At 40.1% G+C, this 24,432-nt stretch overlaps 1 protein-coding gene across 3 annotated transcripts in view; it reads right to left on the bottom strand.

Moving 5' to 3' along the window:
• Window positions 1-24,432, bottom strand: part of KIF26B (kinesin family member 26B) — a 539,881-nt gene that overhangs the window by 166,005 nt on the left and 349,444 nt on the right. Inside the window, exon 1 of one of the 3 annotated variants that reach the window (XM_077168524.1) lies at window positions 17,069-17,487. The exons of the other annotated variants lie outside the window; for them this stretch is intronic. Coding sequence (XP_077024639.1) covers window positions 17,069-17,091 — 23 coding nt within the window. The 5' untranslated portion in view covers window positions 17,092-17,487. Of the gene's footprint in view, window positions 1-17,068; window positions 17,488-24,432 lie in introns of those variants that run through there. 3 annotated transcript variants of the gene reach the window in all.

Genomic DNA, 24,432 nt, shown 5'->3' with positions numbered 1-24,432 from the left:
CTGAGCCACCGTTGCACCGCCCAACTATTTCTTTTTATACATAGAATATATGTGTCTATGTATGTATGTTTATCTTCTACAGTACGAGGACTATTCAACTAAAATTAAGATTGCTTCAAGGAATAAGCATATTCCAGATAATCTGATTTCCAGACTCTAATTAATCTAATGTTCTTTTCATTACGTCAGGCTGCCCATAAGATGCAAACTCCAGTAGTTTCTAGTTAAATCATTTATAACATATACTAGTGTTATGTAAAAAGAGGCTGCATGAGCCCCCATAAAGGGTCCATTTAAAAACCAAGGGTAAGCACTAAATCCCCAGGAGATGACCTCAATTCATCTTTCCATGTTGTCTGATAGGCTAAATTATCTTGAGGAGCCAAAGAAACCAAAAAGCAGTTGTATTGTTCACTTTTAATGTTTACATTTTTAAAGAAGTGCTTTATCTCACTTCTTCCATATTTTGATCATATGAAATTAAAAACTGACATGAAATTATGCACTTTGAAAATAATTTGTTGCCTTAAGCGGCAAACTGCTATCAAAGTGTGTTAGCTAGAAATGGGCAGAGTTTGTTGAGAAAATAAAGCCTTTAATCCATAACTCCTTGCCAAATACCTGTAGTTCTTTCAGAGCCACGCTAATTAACTGTCAATGCTGGGTGACACGCTCTGTGGTTCGGGGGCTTCTTGGTTAATTAAATTCGAATATGACAGTTGATTTCATTTGCTATATGAAGTTCTCTCCTTTTTTTCCCCTTTAAACATCAAGGTTTCTTTTTTATTTAACAAATTATTTGCTATAGTTGAAATCTGAAGAAGTCATTAAGTAAATTCATTTCAAAGGAAAATAACTTGCATGGGATCCTTGCATTCCAAGAGTACAGCCCCATGGATCAGAGTCCCTGCCCCTGATCCTGGGCTGTGAGGCTGAAGTGCCCTTGGTCTGGGCAAACATTTGGGCTGCCTGCACCTTAGAAGCTCCACTTGGGTCAGAGAAGGAGAAGTTGCCATCCCTTCCCCCCCATCCACTCTCCTGTCAGGTCACTTGGGATGGAACCTATGCAGGCAAAACACACAGTGCAATAAAGTCTATTCATAGAGGCATGTTCATAAGCTATGGAGCAGAGGAAAAGAGGCAGTTTTGTTTGTAATAAAGTAGAGAAGCAATCTTTTCAGAACAGATGGCATGGCATAGATCAGTGTTTACTCCAGAGCAAAATAGCTTGTGAGAGAAGGAAGACTCCCTAGTAATCATGGCCTATAAGAGTATACGGGCAGCTCCTTTTACCATTTTGCTTCAAAGTTGTTTAAGTAAGGGCCTATAATTTACTTTTTTTTTTTTTGGTATGCTGTATGGTGGGGTCATATTTCATTATTCTTCCAGGTTAGCATCCCACTATTGCAGCACCATTTGTTGGATTTTTGTTTGTTTTGTGTGCTTGCTTGGTTTTTGGGGAAGTGCATGGACCCAGCACGGAACCCGGGTCTCCCGCATGGCAGGTGAGAATTCCACCACTGAACCACCTTCACACCCCCTATCATTTACTTTTGTTATACCACTTGCTTGTTTGATTATTGCAGTGGGTGCAGGCGGTAACTCTACAAAGTAGCATGGAAAGGGAACAGGACCATGAGACACCAGATAATTAAAAGAGAAGTGGGGGCCCCTCTTCCTCGACAGGACCTGGGCGTGAACACCAGGGGCAGATCCTCCCACCGGCACCCTATAGAGTGCACTTCCGCTCCTCCAGGGAGGCTGTGCCTGAGGGGCTGGGGGCCAGGGATTGGGGGTGGGTACAGCGACTGGAGGCTACGGGTGGGGGCTGGGCGCTGGGGACTGGTGACTAGGGGGTGGGCGCTAGTGGCTGGAGGCTGGGGGTGGGGGTTGGGGACCCAGGGTAGGGGCCGGAGGCTGTGCACTGGGGGCTGGGCGCTGGGAGCCGGGAAGGTGGGGGGGGGGGGGGTGAAGGGGTTAGCAGAGGGAGGGAGATAAGAAAAATAAACTAAAAATAAAATAACAGTGTTTTCCCTCTGAAGTAACTCATCTCTCTCAGCTACAGTTTGTATTACCTTCTTCATAATTCCTTATTTGTCTTGTAGAGCAGCTGAGTGTATTAGAAAAGATTATCAAATGATTAAACACTGCTATAAAGGAAATTATTTTGAAATAAATTACAGGCAATAGAAAGCTTAAGGTAAAATGAAGATTTAGTTTACATTTCCTAGTTAAGTTTGTAAAGGAACCTGGGCAATGTTAAACTGCCCATTTAACTTAGGTTTATTTTAGTGGGTATGTTATTTATAGGTAGGTAAAATTTACAATGTGAAAAATTAACTTTTCATATGCTGTAGATACCCTTAGTTATTAGGATCCTAGGCTAAAGTGTTCCCACTTTTTTTGCAGAATTTGGGGCATAACTTCATTATTTTAAGTTACCATATAGGTTTAAAGTATCATCTCAACTTAAAACAAAATAACAGGTTGTTAATTATAATTGTAGTTTTCTGACACTAAATCCTTGGCAAAGGATAAGATTCCTAGGTCTAATATTATGAGACAAATAATATTTATGTTCTGATAGAGCTTCTAGGAACAGATGTGTGAAGAGAATACTCTAAATCAGGATATCATCCGGCTGTGCCTGTGAATATCTTCATGCGCAGTTGGACAGAAATATAATTCATGTTTTTTCTTTCTCATGGGTTATATAATCAATCAATCAATCTTCCTCTTCTTCTCATATCGAGTTCCACATTTACACAACATACATACTTCTGCAAATTGCTCGTAATTTGAATTTTAATAAACTGAGGCTTCGTTCACATTGATTTCAATTAAAATTTCAGAGACATTTAACTTTATGAATGATATTCAACTGACAGTGCTACAAACACTTTACCTTTACCTTTCTGTGTTTTTCTACTCTGTCAAACAAATCACTAATAACAAATGCAAACCGCCGTTCAGTGCCGTATTTAAAGATACACAGAAATCACGCCCAAGGCATGAATAAGGGCCAAGAAATGATTAAGGATGAAATACAATTTTTCATTTTAAACTGAACCTATGATTCCATAAACAGAAACTACCCATCTTCAAGATTTTCAATTTCATTTCTCATGATACACATTTCTTTGAAGTGTAGGTTTTCAGATTTGGGTATTAAAATATTTGATTTAGGTTTTCAGATTTGGGCGTCTTCAGCATGACAACGGCAGGTGAAGATAAGGGAGTGGGTGAGATCACCCAGGAAGAGTACAGAGGAGACTGAGAAGAGAAAGTGAGTCTTGTTAGAACCACAAGAAACCTCAACATTTAACGAGGGGATAGAAATAGGGGAGATAGCAAAGGAGAGTGAAAAGGAGCAGCCAGAGAGGTAAAGAGGAAAGATGGAACGAGAAATCACCAATGTCAAATGCTACTATCAAGTCAAGAAAGAGAATGAAAATGTCCATTGGACTAGGGTTAATGAGCGACTGACCTTGAACAGAACCAGAGGAGAGGTGGGTTGAGAAATAAATGAGGGCTGAAGAAATCAAGATAAGGGGTCTAGGCTAGGTTAGTCTTTCACGAAATTAGTCCATGAAAGGTAAGACAAATACAAAATATTATACTTTCGGGCCTTTACCTAAATGCCTTGTGCTTGATTATGATGCCATGTTATGGCTTTGCTTTTTATAGCACTTGGTATAAAAGCATCCATAAAAACATTTCCATATTTTATGAAAATTAAAGAATTTAACTTTCATCTTATTTGCTATGCATGTATTTATTCATGTTACTCTATAAATACTGAGTGCTTACTCTTTGTTGGTTACTGTGCTATTACCCGATATTCCTTAGATAAGGATCTATTTGTAAAAATCCTGCAAGAAAGATTTGGTGTCTCCAGACAGATCAAATGCATTATTTTTTTGGGTGAGAATAGAGTCATCCGATATAAAAAAACAAGCATGCAGACTTCGGCATCAGTAAATTTGGTTTAAATCCTGGCCCTGCCACTTATGTGGATATGTATGGAAATAACATCTTTCTCCAGGGTCTGTTGTGAGGGGAAGGACATAATGTATGGGAAAGTAATTGATCTGCACACATTAGGAGCTCAGCTCTCCCCTTTCTTTCACTCCTCTCTGATCCATTTGCTTTAGCTTCCATAAAATTCAGAGCCTAATTAATGCTCAAATGCAATAACAAACTTAGACCAGGAACTGGTATTTTTCTCTCTCTCTCTCTCTCTCCTTCTAACTGGTTTCCAGTATATTTTTTAAGATCTAATTGTTTTATTTGATAGATATTTAATTTTGGAAGTGATTTAAAATCATTTGGGGAAAACTAGTAAGATGTCAATCCTTGAAAGAGTCTGACATATGACTATTCTACTATTTATTGGTCCTCTAGGTGATTTCTTTGTTGCTAAAAGGGGCCTATAGCTGATGTATTACAATACTGCAGTATTCAATTCTTTTCAGTCTTTCAGTGTAGTTTGGTTAGGTGTGTCAAAATTGGTTATGTGTCACTGTAATTCTAGATTATTAGATGGCGAATACTCTGATGCAACTCGACTAGAAAATTGTACAAAGGCAATTTCAGGCCCATGAGTTCAACAGGTTTCATAAAGTTTAAAATGAAATGTGGGTGGATAAAAGTTACATAATTATAAATAAATGCTTGTGACCCAATATAGGCTTTAGCAAATATTTATATATATATTATAATACTGTAATATTTCAGGGTTCCCTCAAGAGAGACAGGAAAGAGAAACAGTTGAGAGTACAGGTCGGTACATGGGACATGACTCCCAGGGGTGTAAATCTTTCTGGCAATGTGTGACAAACTCCTGGGTTGAGCAAGGACTTGGCATCATAGGATTGAGAAAGTCTTCTCAACCAATAGGGGGAAAAGAGAAATGAGATAAAATAAAGTTTGAGTGGCTGAGAGATTTCAGATAGTCGAGAGGTTATGCTCGGGGTTATTCTTACACATTATACAGATATCTCTTTTTAGTTTGTGGCATATTGGGATGGCTAGAGGGAAGTACCTGAAACTGTTGAGCTGTTTTTCAGTAGCCTAGACTTTTAAAGATGATTGCATAATGATATAATTCTCACAATGTGACTGTGTGATTGTGAAAACTTTGTGTTTAACGCTCCTTTTATCCAGGGTATGGACAAATGAGTAAAAAATATGGATAAAAAAATAAATAATAGGGGGACAAAGAGTAAAATAAATTGGGCAGATGGAAATACTAGTGGTCAATGAGAGGGAAGGGCAAAGGGTATGGTATGTATGAAGTTTTTCTTCCTTCTTTTTATTTCTTTTTTGGGAGTGCTGCAAATGTTTTAAAAATGATTGTGCTGGTTTGAAAGGATTATGTGCCCTAGAAAAGCCATGTTTTAATCCTGATCCATCTTGTGGAAGTAGCTGTTTCTTTTAATCCCTATTCAGTACTATAAATTGGAAGCTTGATTAGATTATCTCCATGGAGATATGATTCACCCAATTGTGAGTATTAACCTTTGATTAGAGGTAGATGTAACTCCACCCATTCCAGGTGGATCTTGATTAGTTTACTAGAATCCTTGAAAAGAGGAAGCATTTTGGCAAAAACTGGAGAGCTATGAGAACCACAAGAGCCCAAGTAGCCAGAGACCACTGGAAATGAAGAAGGAAAAAGCCCCTGGGGGAGCTTCATGAAACAAGAGGCCTGGAGAGGAAGCTAGCCGATGTCACCATGTTCACCATGTGTCTTTCCAGTTGAGAGAGAAATCTGAAGTTCATTGGCCTTTCTTGAGTCAAGGTAACCTCTTGTTGGTGCCTTAATTTGGACATTTTTATAAATCTGCTTTAATTGGGGAACTTTCATGGCCTTAGAACTGTAAACTTGCAACCTAATAAATTTCCCCTTTTAAAGGCCATTCTGTTTCTGGTATACTGCATTCCAGCAGCTAGCAAACTAGAACAATGATCATAGTGATGAATACACAACTATGTGATGATACTGTAAGCCACTGATGGTATACCATGCATGGACTGTATATATATGAATATTTGTCAATAAAAATATTTAATAAAAAATTAGTATAGACTGGGTTCAAATCTTCTTTCTGCCACTCTTGAATCTGGTGACCTTGGTCAAATTGCTTAACATTTCTGTGCCTCAATTTCCTCAGCTGTACAGCAGGATAATAGGAGTGACTACCTCATAGCATTTTGGGAGATTTGAATGAACACACATCTACTCTATGTGTGTCTGTATGATGTGTCTATCAATCAAGTTCTTAGAACAGTTCTTGGCCACACTAACTGCCAGTAAATGTTTGCTGTTACTACTATCATCAAACATTAACATGAAAACTATATCCTAAATGATTCTTTTAGGAGATTTTTTCCCATAAACTGTTCTGACTGCAGCTTTGAAATATGACTTATAAAGAGGATCGTGAAAGACATGCCTTTGCTTTAAACTCTGCTGCATTCTGAGTCAATTCTGAACATCCACTACAAGCCTTGTCGCTATGGCAGATGACTGTGGTATTAACATCGATATCAATTGAAGGTCCTTAATACAAGTTTTGGTTGTGCTCTTGGCTGGGCGGATCTTATCTATAAGAAAGAAAGATTTAAAAGAAGAGGACTTTCTGTATTTGAGCCAACAGACTAGAGTCTTCTACAACCTCAAAGCAGATGTCAGGAAAATCTCCATCAATTCAGGGCTTTTCTGAAAGCCATCAGCAGCAGCTAGATTCTGATGGGGCACGTGTGTGCTGGAGGCAATTACTTACCTGGAAGTTGCTCCTTTGACAGTGTGTTTTCATATTAGAATGATGGGGGGTGGGGCAGGAGAATCTATCATCAATGTCAGCAAGACAGTTTAGGCAGTTTTCTAGGGCACGCAGGGGAAAATCAACACGCATGCAAAAGTGAAATGCTTGTAACAAGGCATCAGGTTTCATAGAGTGTAAAGTAAAATGTGGGTGGAGGAAAGTTATGCAAATAAAGCTTGTGACCCAACATATGCTTTAGCAACTATTGATAAAGTATTATAATGCTTAAATATTTCAGGGTACCCTCAAGAGAGACAGAAAAGAGAAATAGTCAAGAGTACAGGCTAGATTCAAATCTTTCTGACATTTATGAGTTCTGTGACCGTGGTCAAGTTATTTAACTTCTCTGTGCCTCAATTTCCTCTGCTGTAAAACAGGATAATAATAAGAGTGGCTACCTCATAGAGTGATACTGTATAGACAGTGTGTCAGTTTGAAACTATTATGTCCTTTAATAAAAGCCATGTCCTTTAATCCTCATTCAATATTGCTGGATGGGACCTTTCTGATTGTTTCCATGGAGACATGACCCACCCAGTTGTGGGTGGTAACTTTTGATTAGATAGTTTCCATGGAGATATGTCTCCAGCCATTCAAAATGGGTTGCTTACTGGGGCCCTTTGAGAGGGAACCATTTTGGAAAAAGCTTCAGAGCCACCAGAACTAGCAGAGCCAACAGAATGGACAGAGCCCATTTCTCTCCAACCTAAGGCTCGACTCTATTGGCTCAAATGGAGAAAGTCCTCTTTTTGATCTTTCTTTCTTATAGAAATGATCCTCCCAGCCTGAAGAGAAAGCTAGCCTTTCTCTTTTATTGTAATGTGCCTTTCCAGTTGAGAGAGAAACTGTGAACATTATCAGTCTTCTTGAACCAAGGTATCTTTCCCTGGATGCCTTAGATTGTATATTTTTATAACCTTGCTTAATTTGGACAGTTTCATGGCCTTAGAACTTTAACTTGCAACTTAATAAGTCCCCTTTTTAAAAAGCCATTCTGTTTCTGGTATATCACACTCTGGCAGCTTACAGACTAGGACAGATAGTATCACTTTCCTTAATGCACCAGAAATAAGTTACCTGTGCTGGTCACAAAGGCTGGCAGAATCCAACTGCCATGTCAACCACCAGCCAGGAAGCTGTCAGTGTGGTCCTGGTCAAGATGAAGAATGGGCCAAAATATGGCTCAGCACACTGAGTCTTACAACTTGCTATAATTACTTGCATCTCACTCATGGGACTCAGAGTTCTGTAAGGTCTACAACTGTGTTCTCAACATTGCCTTGTCAACAGTGAGCACTAAATAAAGATGGATGAATAGAAACAAGTTGGCCCAAAATCGCTAGCACCACTGAAGAAGTAAATCTGGTTATGTGTCCTTCTGATGGGGTCATCCCTATGATACGCACACACTTTCCATCAGAAGTTTGGAAACATAGGCCCAGGTTGGAATTACTTTTATTTAAGGGTCCCTCTAGTCCAGAGGCTCTATAATGCTATGCTTTGGGCTATATTTGGATGTATTTAAGTTTTTAAATAGCTTCCAAAACAAGCCTGTCAAATTATACTAACAGGTTTGTAATCATCTATGGGAAAATTGGTTTTTGAAGGGTGTGGCACAGTCTAACCTTCGGAGACTCTTGCAGTTTCACCAGCATCCTTGCTTCCTGCAGTCCACACTCACACTCATTCAGCCTACAATATTCCCAAAGGAAAAGGCGCACATCAGGGCTGATGTCGAACACCTGCTACTCTGATGTAAGTTCCACAAGGGAAAAGGCTTTTATTTGCTTTGTTTATTGCCAAGAATGGTTCCAGATACATAGTAGGCACTCAAATGTTTGTGGAATTAATGAATGAACAGTTAGGCTTTTTTTGTTGTTTTCTTTAAAGATTTGCTGGCTTCTTACATGAAAACCCATAAAATATTTTGTGGTATGGGATTTTGCAGAAGATTATGTTCAGAGAGCAAATGTAATTATTGTGCTCATCATAATCATTTTTCTCCATTATTATTAATCTGTGTCCAATATTTGTTTTACCAGACCTTTGAGGGGGCAGCACTTTACAAAGTTGTCTGTTGAACAAATACCTCATGAATTCTCTATGAGTTGAAGGCTGTAGACTTCTGCTTCATAAGGTTAATTCTAAAAGTCAATTTGATTAAATGATTTTTGTTTCCATTTCTGACTTTTAGAAAAGGAATCATTTGCTGCCAGACTAGCAGGGGAGGGCTCTCTCTCGTTCCTCCAGAGGGGCTCAAAGTCCTTATTTCCTTGGCTCAATTCTGGGGTAGTTCTCATCATGATAAGAAAGATGCTTTTAGAGACTGCTCAGATATACTAGTAACTAACCAGCGAGTCTTTCTTTTTTTTTTTCAAACTGACATTTTCAAAATTATATTTTCAAGGTAATTAAATCAATTATACTGTACTTGAACAATCTGTTCTCATTAGGCTATGAACAAATGACAAATAATCTAACAATTCAATTCTAATGCTGCTTTGCATTTCCCCAAAATAAAGACATGGGTTAAGCCAAGCCCTTAATTTTCCCTTAGTTTTTGTCTCTTCTTAGATGCTCAAAACTTCTTAAACAAAATAAATGTGAACACATGGGCCCATGTTAATACATCAAATTTAGTTGGAAATATTTTCCCTCTTCTAAACTTAATAGATCACTTTCATTTTATTTTAAAAATAGCTTTAGCTTTATATTATTTACATACATGTCTTACCTTCTTACAAAAAAAGTAAGCCCCAAGATGGCACAACCAGTATCTAATTCAAATATTTATACTACATGTTGTAAGGGCTTTATGAACTTTTGTTAAATGAAAGAATGATTACATCAATGGATCCAAGAATAAGTGGGTTTTCTTGTAGTCCTCACTAAATCTGGTTACAGAATCTTATCATAGCTTCCTTATCTGGAATGCCACTCTTCAAAGATTTGAAAGCCAATACAATCCATAATCTCTAGGGTCTCTCCCAGTTCTAAAATGCCATGGCTTCTATAACCACTATGATGCTTTGATTTACTATTAAAACCATTCAAAATATTATTCAACTCTCCTTTGGTGTTTTAGAAGGCCCATTATTATCTTTTCCCATTCTTATGAATTTTGGGAGTGTACCTTAATAAAGGTAGAGTGTTTACTACAAAATCCTGTATTTTTATTAACACCATCACTGGATAGGTGTCCAGTGATGACCTCTGATTTTTAAAGTGAAATCAAGTTGTTTGGACTCAATCTATTGATCTTTTTCATGAATAGCTCTGCCTTTCCAAGTAGTGATTTTTAGAAATGGATATGCTAATACTGTCTTATGAAAAATAGACGTAATGAGTTAACAAGCAATCTAAGATTACCAACTCACACAAAGAACCAAGGTTCTAAATAGTACTTCAAAAGTACTATTTTTTAGTAGATGTGCTGGTTTGAAAGGAAGTATGCCCCCTAGAAAAGCCATGTTTTAATCAAAATATCATTTCATAAAGGTAGAATAATCTCTATTCAATACTGTATGTTTGAAACTGTAATCAGATCATCTCCCTGGATGATGTGATTTAGTCAAGGGTAGTTGTTAAACTGGATTAAGGGATGACATGTCTCCACCCATTTGGGTGGGTCTTGATTGGTTTATTGGAGTCCGATAAAAGGAAATATTTTGGAGAATGAGAGATTCTGAGAGAGGAGAGAATGCTGCAGCACCACGAAGCAGAGAGTCCACCAGCCAGTGACCTTTGGAGATGAAGAAGGAAAATGCCTCCCGGGGAGCTTCATGAAATAGGAAGCCATGAGAGAAAGCTAGCAGATGATGCCGTGTTCGCCATGTACCCTTCCAGCTGAGAGAGAAGCCCTGACTGTGTTCGCCATGTACCATCTCACTTGAGAGAGAAACCCTGAACTTCATCAGGGCCTTCTTGAACCAAGGTATCTTTCCCTGGATGCCTTTGATTGGACATTTCTATAGACTTGTTTTAATTGGGACATTTTCTCGGCCTTAGAACTGTAAACTAGCAACTCATTAAATTACCCCTTTTAAAAGCCATTCCATTTCTGGTATATTGTATTCCAGCAGCTAGCAAACTAGAACAGAAGATATGATCCATATCTACTATTTCCAGTCAGCTCTGAAAATGTGGCATCAGCTTGAATCTTATCTGATACAGTTGTGTATTCAGCATCAAAAAATCCTATTTAATGTGACCTGTTGCTAACTGCCTATTTTGAGAATTTGAAAAATATTTTAATTACCATGCAACATGAATATAATTACATGATACCCGTGCCCTTTTATGCTTCTGCACATAAACAGAGATTCATGCCAATTCCTTAGCCTAAAATGCCCTCCCTTCCCAGACTCCTCCTACTTATCCTTCCAGACTCAGATCTAATGCTTGTGACTCCTTCCCCTAAGCCAAAAAAGAATTTACTCTTTCCTTCCACATCTTAACAACATTTTGCTAATGAAGCTACTATGCAGTTTATCATAGCATATTACAGTACAATTTGTCTTTTAACCACTCCCCTCCTTGATTCAGCACTGAATTCCTGAAACCTTACAAATTCCTGTAACATATGAGGTGCTCAGAAAATGCTTGTGTACCAAATATCTGCTTCTTGTCCTAACTTTGGTCTGAAGGACTATTTTTTAGTCTTATAATAAACTGATTAGATTTTCACTGAACTCCTGTAGGAATTTAATACAACAGAGATTGGAATTTTTGTTCAGACTTAGTCATTGTTCCCCAAAGCTAAAGTTGACAACTATTTCTCATGTCCCCAATTTATATATGTCCTCTTCATTCAACCCTTTTCTTATCCCAAGTGCCATCCTGCAAAATCTTTCCCTACAATTACTCACTAAAATACCAAGGGAAAACGCCTCCTGATGGTGGGGTAAGTAAGACCAGAGGCAACCCAAGTGGAGAACAACAGCACGATCCGCCCAGCACCCCCTCCTGACTCTCTAGCTTTTAGTTCCCAGTATCCAGGGATATTTAGGCAACTGGAACTTTTGTGTGCAGCTGCAGAGAATGTGCAAATGACAGTTTTGGCTGTCAAGGAGCTTATTACCTAAGCAAGGAGCTTACATATTTATGAAGTGACATCTCAAATTTGTGGCTTTGCAGTATTCCTCAATTTCCCTTTAGAGCAGCCAATAGGCACAGAAAGGCCTTGTGGGCTCATTACTTCACCCCACATCTCCATCTCACACCAAGTTACAGCAGGTGGCTCATTTGTGCAGACAACCAAGGGTCAAAGGAAGATGAAAAACGAGCATATGCAAACTCCAGAGCTGGACCTGAAGAGGTGAATAATGGATCCACAGTGTATTCATTCTAATGGTGAGGCAGCTGCAGTAGAGTTTTATACACACACATCAGAGATATATATATATTCCTACAGAGTTTTCTATGAACAAAGAATGTTCATGTATATGATCTTATGTCATCCTCTGGGCCATTTTGTGGATTTGCATAAGGACTAGGCATTGGAACTGACCATTCCTGTTATTTTTTTTTTCTGCAAAGAACTTCTTCTGAAGGAAAAACATTCCACAGACCACATGTCAAAGAAGAGCTTGTTTCATCATGGACAGGGTTCAAGCACTGCTAAAGGAATCCTAAGCCATTCTGAAGAAAAGGAAAAAAAAGGTTCAATTCAGATCTGGCTTCCAGAGAGGAAGAATAATTCAGTATCATTCTCCTTAGTCATGTATAGTCACAACGATGAAGAGAAACTGCTAAGAGAAGCAGAATAGAATCTAAATATTCCTCCAGTGAGAGGGCTCAGGAAAAGCAGTGAGACTCAAATGAGAGGCTGGAATCCTCACACTTTCCAACTTTTGAGTTTTTCAGACTCGAAAGTCCTTGCTCATTCCTTGACTCAGCCTCCATGGTGAGACCAGTGAAGTTGGCAGCATGTACCTTGTGCTCAGAACCCTCTTTTTCTCTCTCCCCACCTCTTCTTTTAGAAACTCATTTCCCATTCTCGATGCTGTTAGGCAGAGATGTAAAATCACTCACTCATGTCTCAGGTGAAGTTAAGTTACAAAGCGATTGATTCCTCCCAGGGGCACTGGCTTTCAGAGTCTTATCTCTAAATTTGGAATGAAAAGTTTGCTGCTCACAGAGTTTCAAACATCAGAGCCTCTGGCCCACACAAAACCTGTCCTGCTTCTCTGACAAAGAATCAGCCTGCATTGCAAGAATAGTACAAAAGAGAATGTTACTTTGTTTCACCAAAAATGATGACTTCTATATCCAAGGAACGAAATAAAATTATTGGTATTAAAAGTACAATTTACCTCATACTGACTTAAAACTGAAGACAACTACACACCACTCTAGTCATCAAGACCATTCACATGCATTATTTTGTTTTCTCTTCATTCAAGACCTATAATGGAGACAGGGATTCATTCATTCATTCATTCATTCATTCACTCATCCACTCAGTAAACATTTATTGAGCAAGGCCTGGTCTTGAGGCCAAGTGCAGACACACAGATCTTAAAGATGGAGGTGTCATTCTCAAGGTAATGCTAGTCTAATGAGAGAGGCATGTCGTGATGTTTCCCATGGTGGATCCCAGGACTGAGAGATGCTGGTGCTACAGAAAAACAGAGGGGGGCCCTGACCCAGGCTCAGGGATTCAGGGGAGGTTTCAAAGAACAAAGGAGTTAGCCAAGAGAAGAAGAGGAAGAAGACATGTCATGCCAAGGGAAGAGCATGAGTTAAGGTGCGGGAGTGTGATGGAGTAACATGTTTAGGGAAAGGGAAGCACTTCAGCATTGCTGGAGCATGAAAGAAGGGTGGTCATTTTCTCAGGTGGTGACTAAAACTCCCAGGTCCTGATTCTTTCTCCAGCACTCTCTTCACTTGTTCACACTGTCTCCCCTGTCTCCCAGGTCCCCCATCACTTGGGATCTAGAGCATCTGCTGAAGGTCTCCGACAGGCCCACTGTTGACAGGAGAACATGAAGACAGGATCAATAACCAGGATATGCCCAGGCACCGTGTTAGGCATGGTACATTATCTCACTTAATTTTCGCCACACCTGATGAGGTAAGCTTGGCTCCCATTTCATTGATGGAAAAATAGAAGCTTGGAAAGTTAAGTAATATACTGGTCAATAGTCTAAATACAGATCATGACTATAGATTTTGCTCAATTCAGATGTTACCTAATAGCAGTTCCATTGACTCCCAGAGGAAAGAAAAAAAAAACAAAGAAAAACTATCTACGAAAGAAGGCAAATCCTTTCTCCAATCAGAAAAACTTGTTGAGTCACTTTTCACATATCTTTTTCCTCCAAGTTTACTGAAGGTGGTTTTCTCCCCTGCCTCCTCTTCAACAAAATAGAAGGGAAGATGAGACCAAGAACAGGTGCACTGTGTGAGCATATCATCGCCTCTGCAAAAAAACTCATGAGGATTTTAGAGTTCTCTGCAATGCAGATTAAGGTGGGGAAGAATAGAGTTTAAGGAGAGGAGAATCTTGGCAGATGTAAAACAGGCTGATGAGTACAGATAAAGGGTAAAAATTGGATCCATGATGACAAGTCTAATAAGAAAAGTGAGGGTGACCCCGATGGACGTACTTTTCCTCAGGATTACTGATCTGAAGACCAGCGTTGTTTTAGAACAATTCTCAGACTCCCAACTTTTCAGAACATAACCAGTTGCTAAGGAAGGTGGATGTTCAGAAAGAGAACATACTAACGTAGAGAGATTGCTGAGCAAAGTGGGAGAACTGGCATCTATCTTGAGCAAAGCTCTTCTGCAGAACATCAGGCCAAAATGAAAACTTCATTCCATCTGAAAGGTATTGATCAGTTTAAGACTTATCTGAACTATCTGGTGTTATCAGTTCAGACCTTCTGGACACTTAACAGAACTTTGCTTGAAACTCTTCAGACACCGCCCTGTTTCTCTCTTCTTTCTCTCACATTTCTTCCAGCATTTTACTGACTTCACTTTTTTTTTTTTTTTTTAATTTTTATTGCTCAGCAGTTTTACTGATGCCAATCAGCTACCTCTCAAAGACTGCAGGTATCAGCATATCTGGCCCCTTTCTTCACTCACCACTAAGAAGCACGCTGCACCCTCCATGAAAACCCTGTCCTCAGCAGCTCATCTTTTTGCCTTAATAGGACACACACGAGATTCCTGGGGGACTTGGCACTGTCCACCAGGGGACATTTCACAGGCAAAGAGAAGCTTGGTCTAGGGGAGAGAAGAGCAGGGAAAGGGGGTTGTTAGCGCTGCTAAAGTGAGCAGGAACTTGAGAGATTGTTACTGGTTGTTCTTTGGTCTTTTGGAGAGATCATCCTCCTTGGCTCAAAATCCAAAAGCAGCATGAAAGAATCTTTATCCCCACTAACCCAGGAAGGCTGCAATCGGTACATGCTTTAAGGGAGAACAAAAAAACAAACAAGAATGGGAACTGGAATTTGGGCAATAAAATTATTCCCCTTCAAGTCTGACTTTGCTTTTTTTAAAAATGATTTTCCTTTTCCCTGCATGCTTTGCTCCAGGTTTTGCACTCCCCTTAAAACCTCTTCCAGATGCGCGAGTCTGACAGAATCCACATCAACAAGAAACCAAAACAAAACGGTGCAAGACGGAAAGCATTTCCCCTTGTCATATAACCACTTCATGTGCAGAGAGGCACTCACGTGACACAGCCAACATGTGTTTTCTGTCTCACATTTCCCTTGATAACAAAGGACATATTTTAAAAGGCGTGGCCCTAGGTATATTTGGTCAGCAGGAATCCAGGATGAGTTTGGAGGTTTAATTGGTTCTAGGTTGGCCCCTCAGGTGCTCAGTGCCACAGCACTTGATGTTCAATGCCAATCAAAGTCAGGAGTGCCTTAGGTCAGGTTTGTAAGATATGATCTCATTCAATTGCTCACAGAACTGATTTAATATTCAGGAATCAACTGAGCTCATTCAATTCCAAAATTGGCAGCCTGTGTGCTGCAGTACAGTACTCTCTCTGTCCAAGGTTGGGCAGGGCGTGTATTAAAAGAGAATCTTTAGAAGGGTCTTTCATGAAACTCCAAGACTCAGAGGGAAGGAAGGGGTTGGGGGAGGAGGGGGAGGGGGCAAGTGGGAGGGGCAATAACCCTGCCTGCGGTATACGTGTGATAGAGAAAAGGCAAAGACAGTAAAGAAAATTTCATTACAGTGTAATTGTCCAAAATCCTACTTTCAAATCTAAGCAAGTTTTAAGAAGCCAGGCATATTTGTGTTAACACTGTTATATAGGCTCTAAAAGAAAAAGTTGTAACTGGCCACTAAAAATATCAGCAATCTACTTTGATGTCTTACCTAAATGATTTATGCGCTTAAAAGTCTCATTTAAGATACTGCTTTTAAGTTTAAAAAAATAATAACTAAAGTTGCGCTTTCTTTATACAAAATTAGTGTCATTTCAAATTTCAAAGAAAGGGCTAATTATATTTTTCAACTCCAGTTTTAGTCTTTTAGGTAGGTGTCCCTCTCTCTTGTGCAATGAACCGATCTTTTGGTCTTCAGTTACTTGTTTTGTTTTGTTTCCCTGTATCTTTGAGAATTTAATTGCTTATATCAAGTTGTAGCACAGGAAGATGGAAACCCCTAGAACTGGCATAGACTAGCAATAACTAGCTCTCAACTCACTCATGTTCTGCAACCTTAGGGCAACCAGCCCTTATACCCTAGAATGGGAAGGCATTCTGTCTCAAGAAAAGCTGAAATGGAAGAAAAACATAGCCAATATGTAATATTAGTAAAAACAAAAAAACACATTTATGAAGCCCAAAATAACCTGCTCTAAATGCTATAGTCTAACTTAATGTTTATGATCCTGAGAATAGAACACATTTTTAAATTCTGTCTTTGATTCCAAACAAGCCAGTGCCAAATATTTTAGCAACCTTTGAATAAGCCTGATTGTAGCAATGATTTTCAGTTCAAAAACCTAATTCATTTATTTCCAGTTTTAGCCTCATCCTCCTGGGGATGTTTGTAGATTGTATGTCAGTAGTTTGTGTCTCTTCTGATAGAGCTGTATGTATTCAGCCAGTGAATAAGGAAAAAAAAAAAAAGCTCAATCTGGACTCTGTTAACTTCTTTGGAATACTTTCTATATTTCATTTTAACTTTTCTCAAAAGTAACAGTAAAAAGAAGTCAGTAAGACAAACCATCTAAAAATAGGAACATATATAATTGTGCTACTTACACTGCTTTCCAATCCATCATCATTGATAAATCATGGCTAAATAATCAAGTGCAGGATCCATTTCTTCACGTCTGCTAAAAAATAGCTCCTCTCAAATGTGTCTTGCAGATCTGGGGCCATCTCAGGAGAAAGTAAGATAGTGCGAAGGTGGAAGAGAAAAGGCATGGAAATTCTAAAATCCATGGGGGTCTGGGAATTCTCAGTGCAGACCCTGGGGAAACATTGCTGTGATTCCAGCCTTTGGCTAAACCACAATCCTGGCCCCACTGAACTCCCAGCCACCTTCGCAGGCCAGCTCAGTCCCTGCTCCAACATCGCATTTCCCTCCAGGAACACCGCATCGCCTCCATGGAAGGGGAGCTCACAGAGTCCTGCCAACACACACATGCAAGCACGCTGCTCACAGGAAGCCGCACCAGTTTCTCTCTCGTCTGCTATCTCAGAGAGAGAGAGAGAGAAAGGGAGGGAGGTAGGGAGGGAGGCAGGCAGAGGCAGGCAGGCAGGCAGGGAGGGGAAGAGAGAAGGAGAGAGAGAGAGGGAAAAAAAAAGGGAGCTTTACTCAAAGAGACCAGCAGAGAGAGAAACACTTGCTCTAACTCCCATTAACCCACAGTAGCTTAGGAATTTTCTGAGCACAGCAGCTGCAAAGCAGACTATCAAGATCAAGTGTTTTAAATCTTTAATTATACGTTCATATACATGTTAAGTCATGTGTGTGCAGACAAGCTGATGGAACCAGGGTTCTGTACGTGTGTGTGACTCTGGAAGTAAGCACTTGCAGACAAACAGATGCAGGCATGAGTTCCCACGAGACTAATATATCTACACATGTACATTTCATTTTCTGAGTGAAAATGTCTAGTTTCAAGACATGTCTTGAAACTATTCAAATGCTCTTGGTAATGGCAGTGCAAATCTGACACACAGAGCCCTCTGCCTTCAAAAGTATCAGCACCATCTCTGATCATGCAGGCCTTGGCTTTAAACACCCAAAGGAGGAGGGTAGAGAGGCAAGGCCGGGGCTTTCAGTGTGACTGTCTACTTTGTAAGTCATGCTGCATTGTTTGCACGCGCTGCAGCTCAGGCCATGCCACAGACTGAGCCAAGGCACAGACTATCCCCAAGAGAAGAGTGGCACAGAGCAGCGCCATGAGGCACACAAACGGGGCTTTCTAAAGCCCAGGGACAGGTACAGACATACAAGAAGGAAGAAAGAACAGCAAAAGAGGAGCTGAAGGCAGGAAGACAGATGTTGGAGACACGCAGACAAGGCAAGTCAGAGGGGGTAGCACAAGACAGTGAACAGCACAAGGCCAACCCTGCCGATTCCAGCGCGTTCCCTACAACCCGCCCCTCTCTTTATGACAAATCCCATCACTTGGGTTTCTCCAAATGTGGTCCCAGTCATTGCATTAGAAATACCTGGTGACAGCGTGTTAAAAATGTAGATTCCTGGGCCCTACTCTAAAGATTCTGATTGCATTTTAACAAGCTCCACAGATGATTCTGATGCAGGCCAAGTTTCTGAAGACCACCATAGAGAGAAAGAATGGGCTCTTACTTATTTCTCATCTGTGTTGAGTGGGCAGAGAAATGAATGAAATGTGGGATGGAATGAGAAGAGATTCTAATGGAACACCTGAGGGGATATCACATTACTGGAATGGGGAAGAACAAAAACTGAGAATGAATGGTCAAAATGATAAGACGGGAACCAGGAGAGTTATGGGAAGGAATGACTTGCCATCTTCTAAAACTTCCAAAATGTTTTGTAGCTCCAGGGCTGTACCTCCTGTTCTCTTTGATTAGAATACTCTTCTTTCCCAGGCCAACCAGTCCCTCAAACCCAGGCCAAAAGTTGCATGCTCCTGAAGCCTCTCTAACTCCCCCAGAGAAAGGAAATGGTTCCACTACATCTTGTTTGCACTTCTCATTACCAGCTCCTTTATTCATTGCAATTACTTATTGGCCAGTCTTTCTCTCTTTCCTATTAAATGATGATGAACCTTTTTTTGTAGACTAGATGATCTCTCAACCATCATTATATGTCCCCAAGTTCTGAATACAGAGTAGGCACTCAATAAATGTGCATTAATTAAATGACTAAATATATCATAAAGCATTACCCTGGGTGGTTGACACATGACATTTGTGTTTAAACTGATCATCTACCTATATTTCACACACTGTTTTATATACATGATATACATCATATATAGAAAAATTTTAAATAATTCACAGCTTATAATAGCTCTCCTAAAGAAGCAACACCAAAATAATTAGCAGAAAACAAAGCCTCCCATGTACTTGGCTTAAAAAATTTTTCGAGGAGTTACAGATTAAAAGTTAGGAATCACTCACACGAGTAATTGAATGAATGAATAAAATGGAGTGGTGAAGGAAGAGGGCCTGAAAAACCCTGAGGAACCATCTAAGGAACATCTTAAATACTGTTTTACAGTTTTCCAAGTGCTTTAACTGGTATCAATTAACCCATGTACAATTAAGAGAAGTTAATTTGTTCTTGGTCAAATAGCTAATAACTGCTTGGCCAGATCTAGACCCAAAGCTTCTGCATACCAATCTGCTGCTTATTTCACTATACTATGTTAAGTGCCAACATGTGAAAACGGTCACTGAAGTTGGTAAAATAGGGACGGAAATGAAAGATCTCCATACGGATTCCATCTTGAAAATACAGTGGAGAATCCATCTGAAGGACTGGTCTGTCTGTCAAAACATTTGCTTACCATGCATGACATTTAGCTGTGGAGCTGTAACCCCCACCCATAAAATGAGGATGGCCTGGGACATCTCTGGGAAAGCCAGCACCCTGTTCTTCACCATCTCTCTCGTGACCACTAGAACTCCTGGCAGCCACGTGGAGTGGACACAGAGAGGTGCCTTTTAGATCTTCCTTCAAGGTAGACTCATTGCCCTGATGGTGGGCAGCCAGCCTCCAGCTGTCAGCTCCTTCAGGAGGGGCTTCAGTTGCAGAAAACCACTGTTCTCAAGAGCATGTCCTTCCTCGGGCGGTGGGGGCCACATCCAATGACTGACGGAGGCAGGGATATGAAGGCCCAATGCAGGAGACTATTATGGGCCGTTTATGCTCCAGAGCCTCCTTGTGGTGTTGGCTAAGGCTTGGGTCCATATTGCAATTTGACTTTTTCCTCTAGATAATCCTGCTTCCTCGCCCTCATTTCTACAGGTGTTAATCTCTAATAAACATCCCATTTACCCAACTCCATCTCAATATCCGCTTCCAGAAAACCCAACCTGCAACCCTATGGATGTGAAGCATTGAGGTTCTTCTGGTCTGTTTGACACTTAACTGCCAGTAACCTTTACACATTTGTACCTCTAATGATGTCCAATCTTCAAGGCAATGACAATTGATTCTTCCTCCATCTCCAAAATGCTGGGCCACTGAATTTTATCTCCAGGTGTCTCAGTTCTCGTCTCTGGCAGAAATCAGAGGTTTTTAAACTAGGTTTTGTGGAGTCCCCTGAGAAGGGTAAGGACATCAGAGTGTTTCGAGCTCTGCTGGCCCACCACCTACTCTCCCACCACCTTCAACCACAGTTTTTCTGCTTTTATCTGCTTTATATCTTGGGGTATCTTGTAAGATTTCACTTGAAATGGGAGTTGTACTGTTTAAAAACTTTTCACCAAAGTTTCAGATTCAGATGACCCCATGGACACTTCCCATCTCTAACACACAGTTAGAGGACACAAAATAAGTAGAATAACAAAATGGTACCTAAGATTCATCCACTGATTTGGGAAAAACAAATCAACTCACATATAAAGACAAGACTATAATACAGAATAAGGAAGAAGACAGCTTTAAGGATATATTCTGGTTTATAAGACAAACAGGGAATCATATAAATGGTGATAAAATGAAGATTTTTTTTGGAGGAATTTGGGTAGTTTACAGAGCTCTCAGAAGGATTTAAGATGGGTCAAGTAAAGGAAAGAGATTTCAGTTAAATGAACAAAATTCCTTGGCAGTGGGACACTGATGCTGTCTTCCTCTCTCCTCACTCCAAACCACATTTTTGTATGTGACTCAGGTTATCTTGGGGGACATAAGAGACTAGGCCTCACTGCCCAAGAGAGAAGAGTAGTTTTGTTATTCCCCATTACAGGAAGATATTATTCCAGGGAATGGGTAAGAAAGAAAGAAAAAAAAAAAAAGGAAAGGAAAATCCAAGTAGCTAAAGCACTAATGACACATTTTATGCAAACATATATGTATCCATATGCAAGAAAGAAGGTTGAACAGATACCGAAGATACAAATAATGAAAAAAAAAACTCTAAAAGAATTATACCTAACTACTAGTGAATCTCCCTGCGGGAAATACCAAAAGCAGGAAAATTCTTAATCTACATAAAACCTAGGGTTATTCGAATCGTGTGTATTCTGAAAACACATTGCAGTGATGGTTAAAAAGAAATCTGTTTCTTGATGTGCTGGGTCAACAAGCCTACACATTTTATTCGTATTTCTATTTGACAATTTTTTAAAAACATGTTATTTAGAAAAGAAAGTTCACCAGTAAGGATGGAGGTGCCTCATATCAGGCAAGGATGGTTGTACATAACGCCTTGTATAGAATCCCTTTCATCTTCAAAAACAATTGTCCACAAATACGGATCCCAAGACTGCTAGTGAGAAGACTGAAACCCCGTCCCTACTTGAAGGGGTCAGGCATTGTGAGAGCCTGTGATGGTCTTGAATGCACCCTGTTTTCGAAGCCACATTATCAGATGGGGCTATCCCCGACTACAGATACTACTTGAATTGAGAAGAGGAGGAGGAGAAAGAACAGAGGGAGCCAGTCATAAAGGAAGAGAAAGGAGAGTATATGGAAGGATGGAAGGGAAGGGTTAGAGGAGCCTCAGAATGAAGCCATTTGCTCCCAGATGAGGGGTGTGAGTGATGCGTAGGCAAAAGGTTTCCCAAATAAAAACAGAGTGCAGCCTCCTCTCTTCTTCAGCTGAAACACCGATTTCCTGGCCCTGCCCTTACCTGTCCTCACCTGCCCTGCTCAAACAGTCAGCAGAGACAGAAATGGCAGCCCTTAGAATCTGGAGTAGATATTTTATTAAGTAGCCCCAAGATGACCCAAGCAGGACCAGGGTCATCTTTCCTCAGGAAGCCCTTGCTCTGGCTGTACCAGGCCACTAAATTGGGAGAAGAGCATAGAATTTTCAGTGAGCCCTCAGATAATGGCTCTGACCAACACCCCTGGGTAGTCTCAGTTGGAGCCCTGCTACAGCAAATTCCACAGTATAGCTGGACTGGCCAGAGAAAAAGCTTCCAGATCCTTACAGGAGAAGAGGCCAAGTGTTCCACCTTTTTAAGGCAAGACAGCCATCCCGTGGCAAAGCCAAGAGTGAAACTCAAGACCTAGCTCCAAATCCAGTGGTCCATCCAGTGGTTTAAAACTACCCCATCATCATCAAGCTTTTTTTCATGGACAATGATCAGTCTGAACTCTTCAGACTACATAGGGCTGTGATGTCCTTGATCTTTAGTCTGGCAGACTTAAGAGAGGATTTTTATCCTTCTCAAAAGAACTGAGGAATTCTCTCCATAGAATGCATTTGAGAACAGAGCTCTTTTGTGGAAAATAGTCAGAACATCAAACATATATTTTTTTAAATAAAAGGTCAAATACCTCTAAGGTTAGATCTGTGTGGGAAAAAGGAAGTGCTTTCAAGAATATAAATGCTAAATTTGGGAAATGCTAATACCTTAAAAACTCACTTGGCATGTGGTATCTACAGGGTGTTCGGCAACACCCGAAATGAACAACGGAAATCTTAGCACTTTATAGAAATATTGGAATTTTAACTCATATTATACACGGCCAAATAAATATGAAAAGCGTATGTTAATTAGGCATACTCACTTGAGGAAATTTGATACATGAAAATCTAGATTTTTAAAAAGACAAATTAGGAAAATATACATACAGGTTATAAAAGAGTTCACCATAAAAATTTCACCAATTAACATAGAAAATTTTTCAGCATCATCCCTGTCATGAAAAGCAAAGAGTTCCTGTGTTGGTTCCACCTCATACCTTTGGTTCTTCAATCTCCTGCCATTTTACTCATCTTCCCTTACTTAGAGACACTGTCTTCATACACAAGTGTTCTGGTTTGCTAGCTGCCAGGATGCAATATAACAGAAACAGAAAGGCTTTTTCAAAATGGAATTTATCAACTTGCAAGTTTACAGGTCTGAGGCCATGAAAATGTCCAAAATAAGGCAAGGCTATCAGAGCATCCGATCTAAGGCATCCAGGGAAAGATACCTTGGTTCAAGAAGGCCGATGATGTTCAGCTGGGAGGGATCATAAGGTCTGCTACCTTCCTCTTTAACAGCCTCCCTGGGGCTCTTCCAGTTCTGATGGCTCTTGTGGTTCTAAAGGTTTTTCCAAAATGGTTCCCTCTCAAAGGATTCCAGTCAACAACCCCACCTTGAATGGGTGGAGACACATCTCCATGGAAACCACCTAATCAAAGGGTCCCACCCACAATTGGGTGGGTCACATACCCAAGGAAGCAGATAGAAGGATTCCACCCAGCAATACTGAATGAGAATTAAAGAACATGGCTTTCCTGGGGGTCACAATAGATGCACACCGGCACACCAGGTAATGTCTATAAGCTTAACCATTCAAACATTCATTCATTCAACAAATGTGTATGAAGTGCCTATGGGTGCTGGTCATGTAGCGGTGAATAAGACCCACCTAGTCTTTATCTCCATTGAGCTTGCAGAGTACAAAGTAAACCCGTCACGGTGTTTCAGGACAGTCCTTGCTTCCTCTTTTTAAACACAACACCTTCTCAATTCCACCTCATTCTCGAAAAGATGGAAGGAAGTATAAACCCTTTATTTACTTATCCATTACATTTTACATCACTAGTTAGAAGAAATCCTGCTGTAATAACCTTTTGTATCCACGGTTATAAAACAGACAAACCTCCCTCCTTATTGGAAAAGCAGAATCTAGTGACCTGTCCACCTCAACTACGGGTCTGGTGTTTGTCTCATCTGAAGTGGACGCTGCCTTCACTGCTTTGTATGTTGACCAATGGCCAAATTCTCAGGGAATCATAAAGACGTACAGCTGGCATCCTATGAATGTGCGACACTGCAGTAGTCACCAAAATATCAGGGCAGCACAATGTGTGCATGATGAAGCAATTGCCTGGTTCTAAAGACAGAAGTACAGCTGAGCCAAATTTAGCAAAAGGCTCAATACTTCTCCGTCTGCATGCTGATAATGGAACAGAATTATTTCAGACTGCCTTATGCCTCTAAATGTGTGGCTAGTC

Source organism: Tamandua tetradactyla, chromosome 7 (assembly GCF_023851605.1).
Source record: "Tamandua tetradactyla isolate mTamTet1 chromosome 7, mTamTet1.pri, whole genome shotgun sequence".
Classification (NCBI taxonomy): Eukaryota; Metazoa; Chordata; class Mammalia; order Pilosa; family Myrmecophagidae; genus Tamandua; species Tamandua tetradactyla.
Note: the sequence above shows the minus strand (reverse complement) of the source record. Positions and strands in the feature narration are given on the sequence as shown.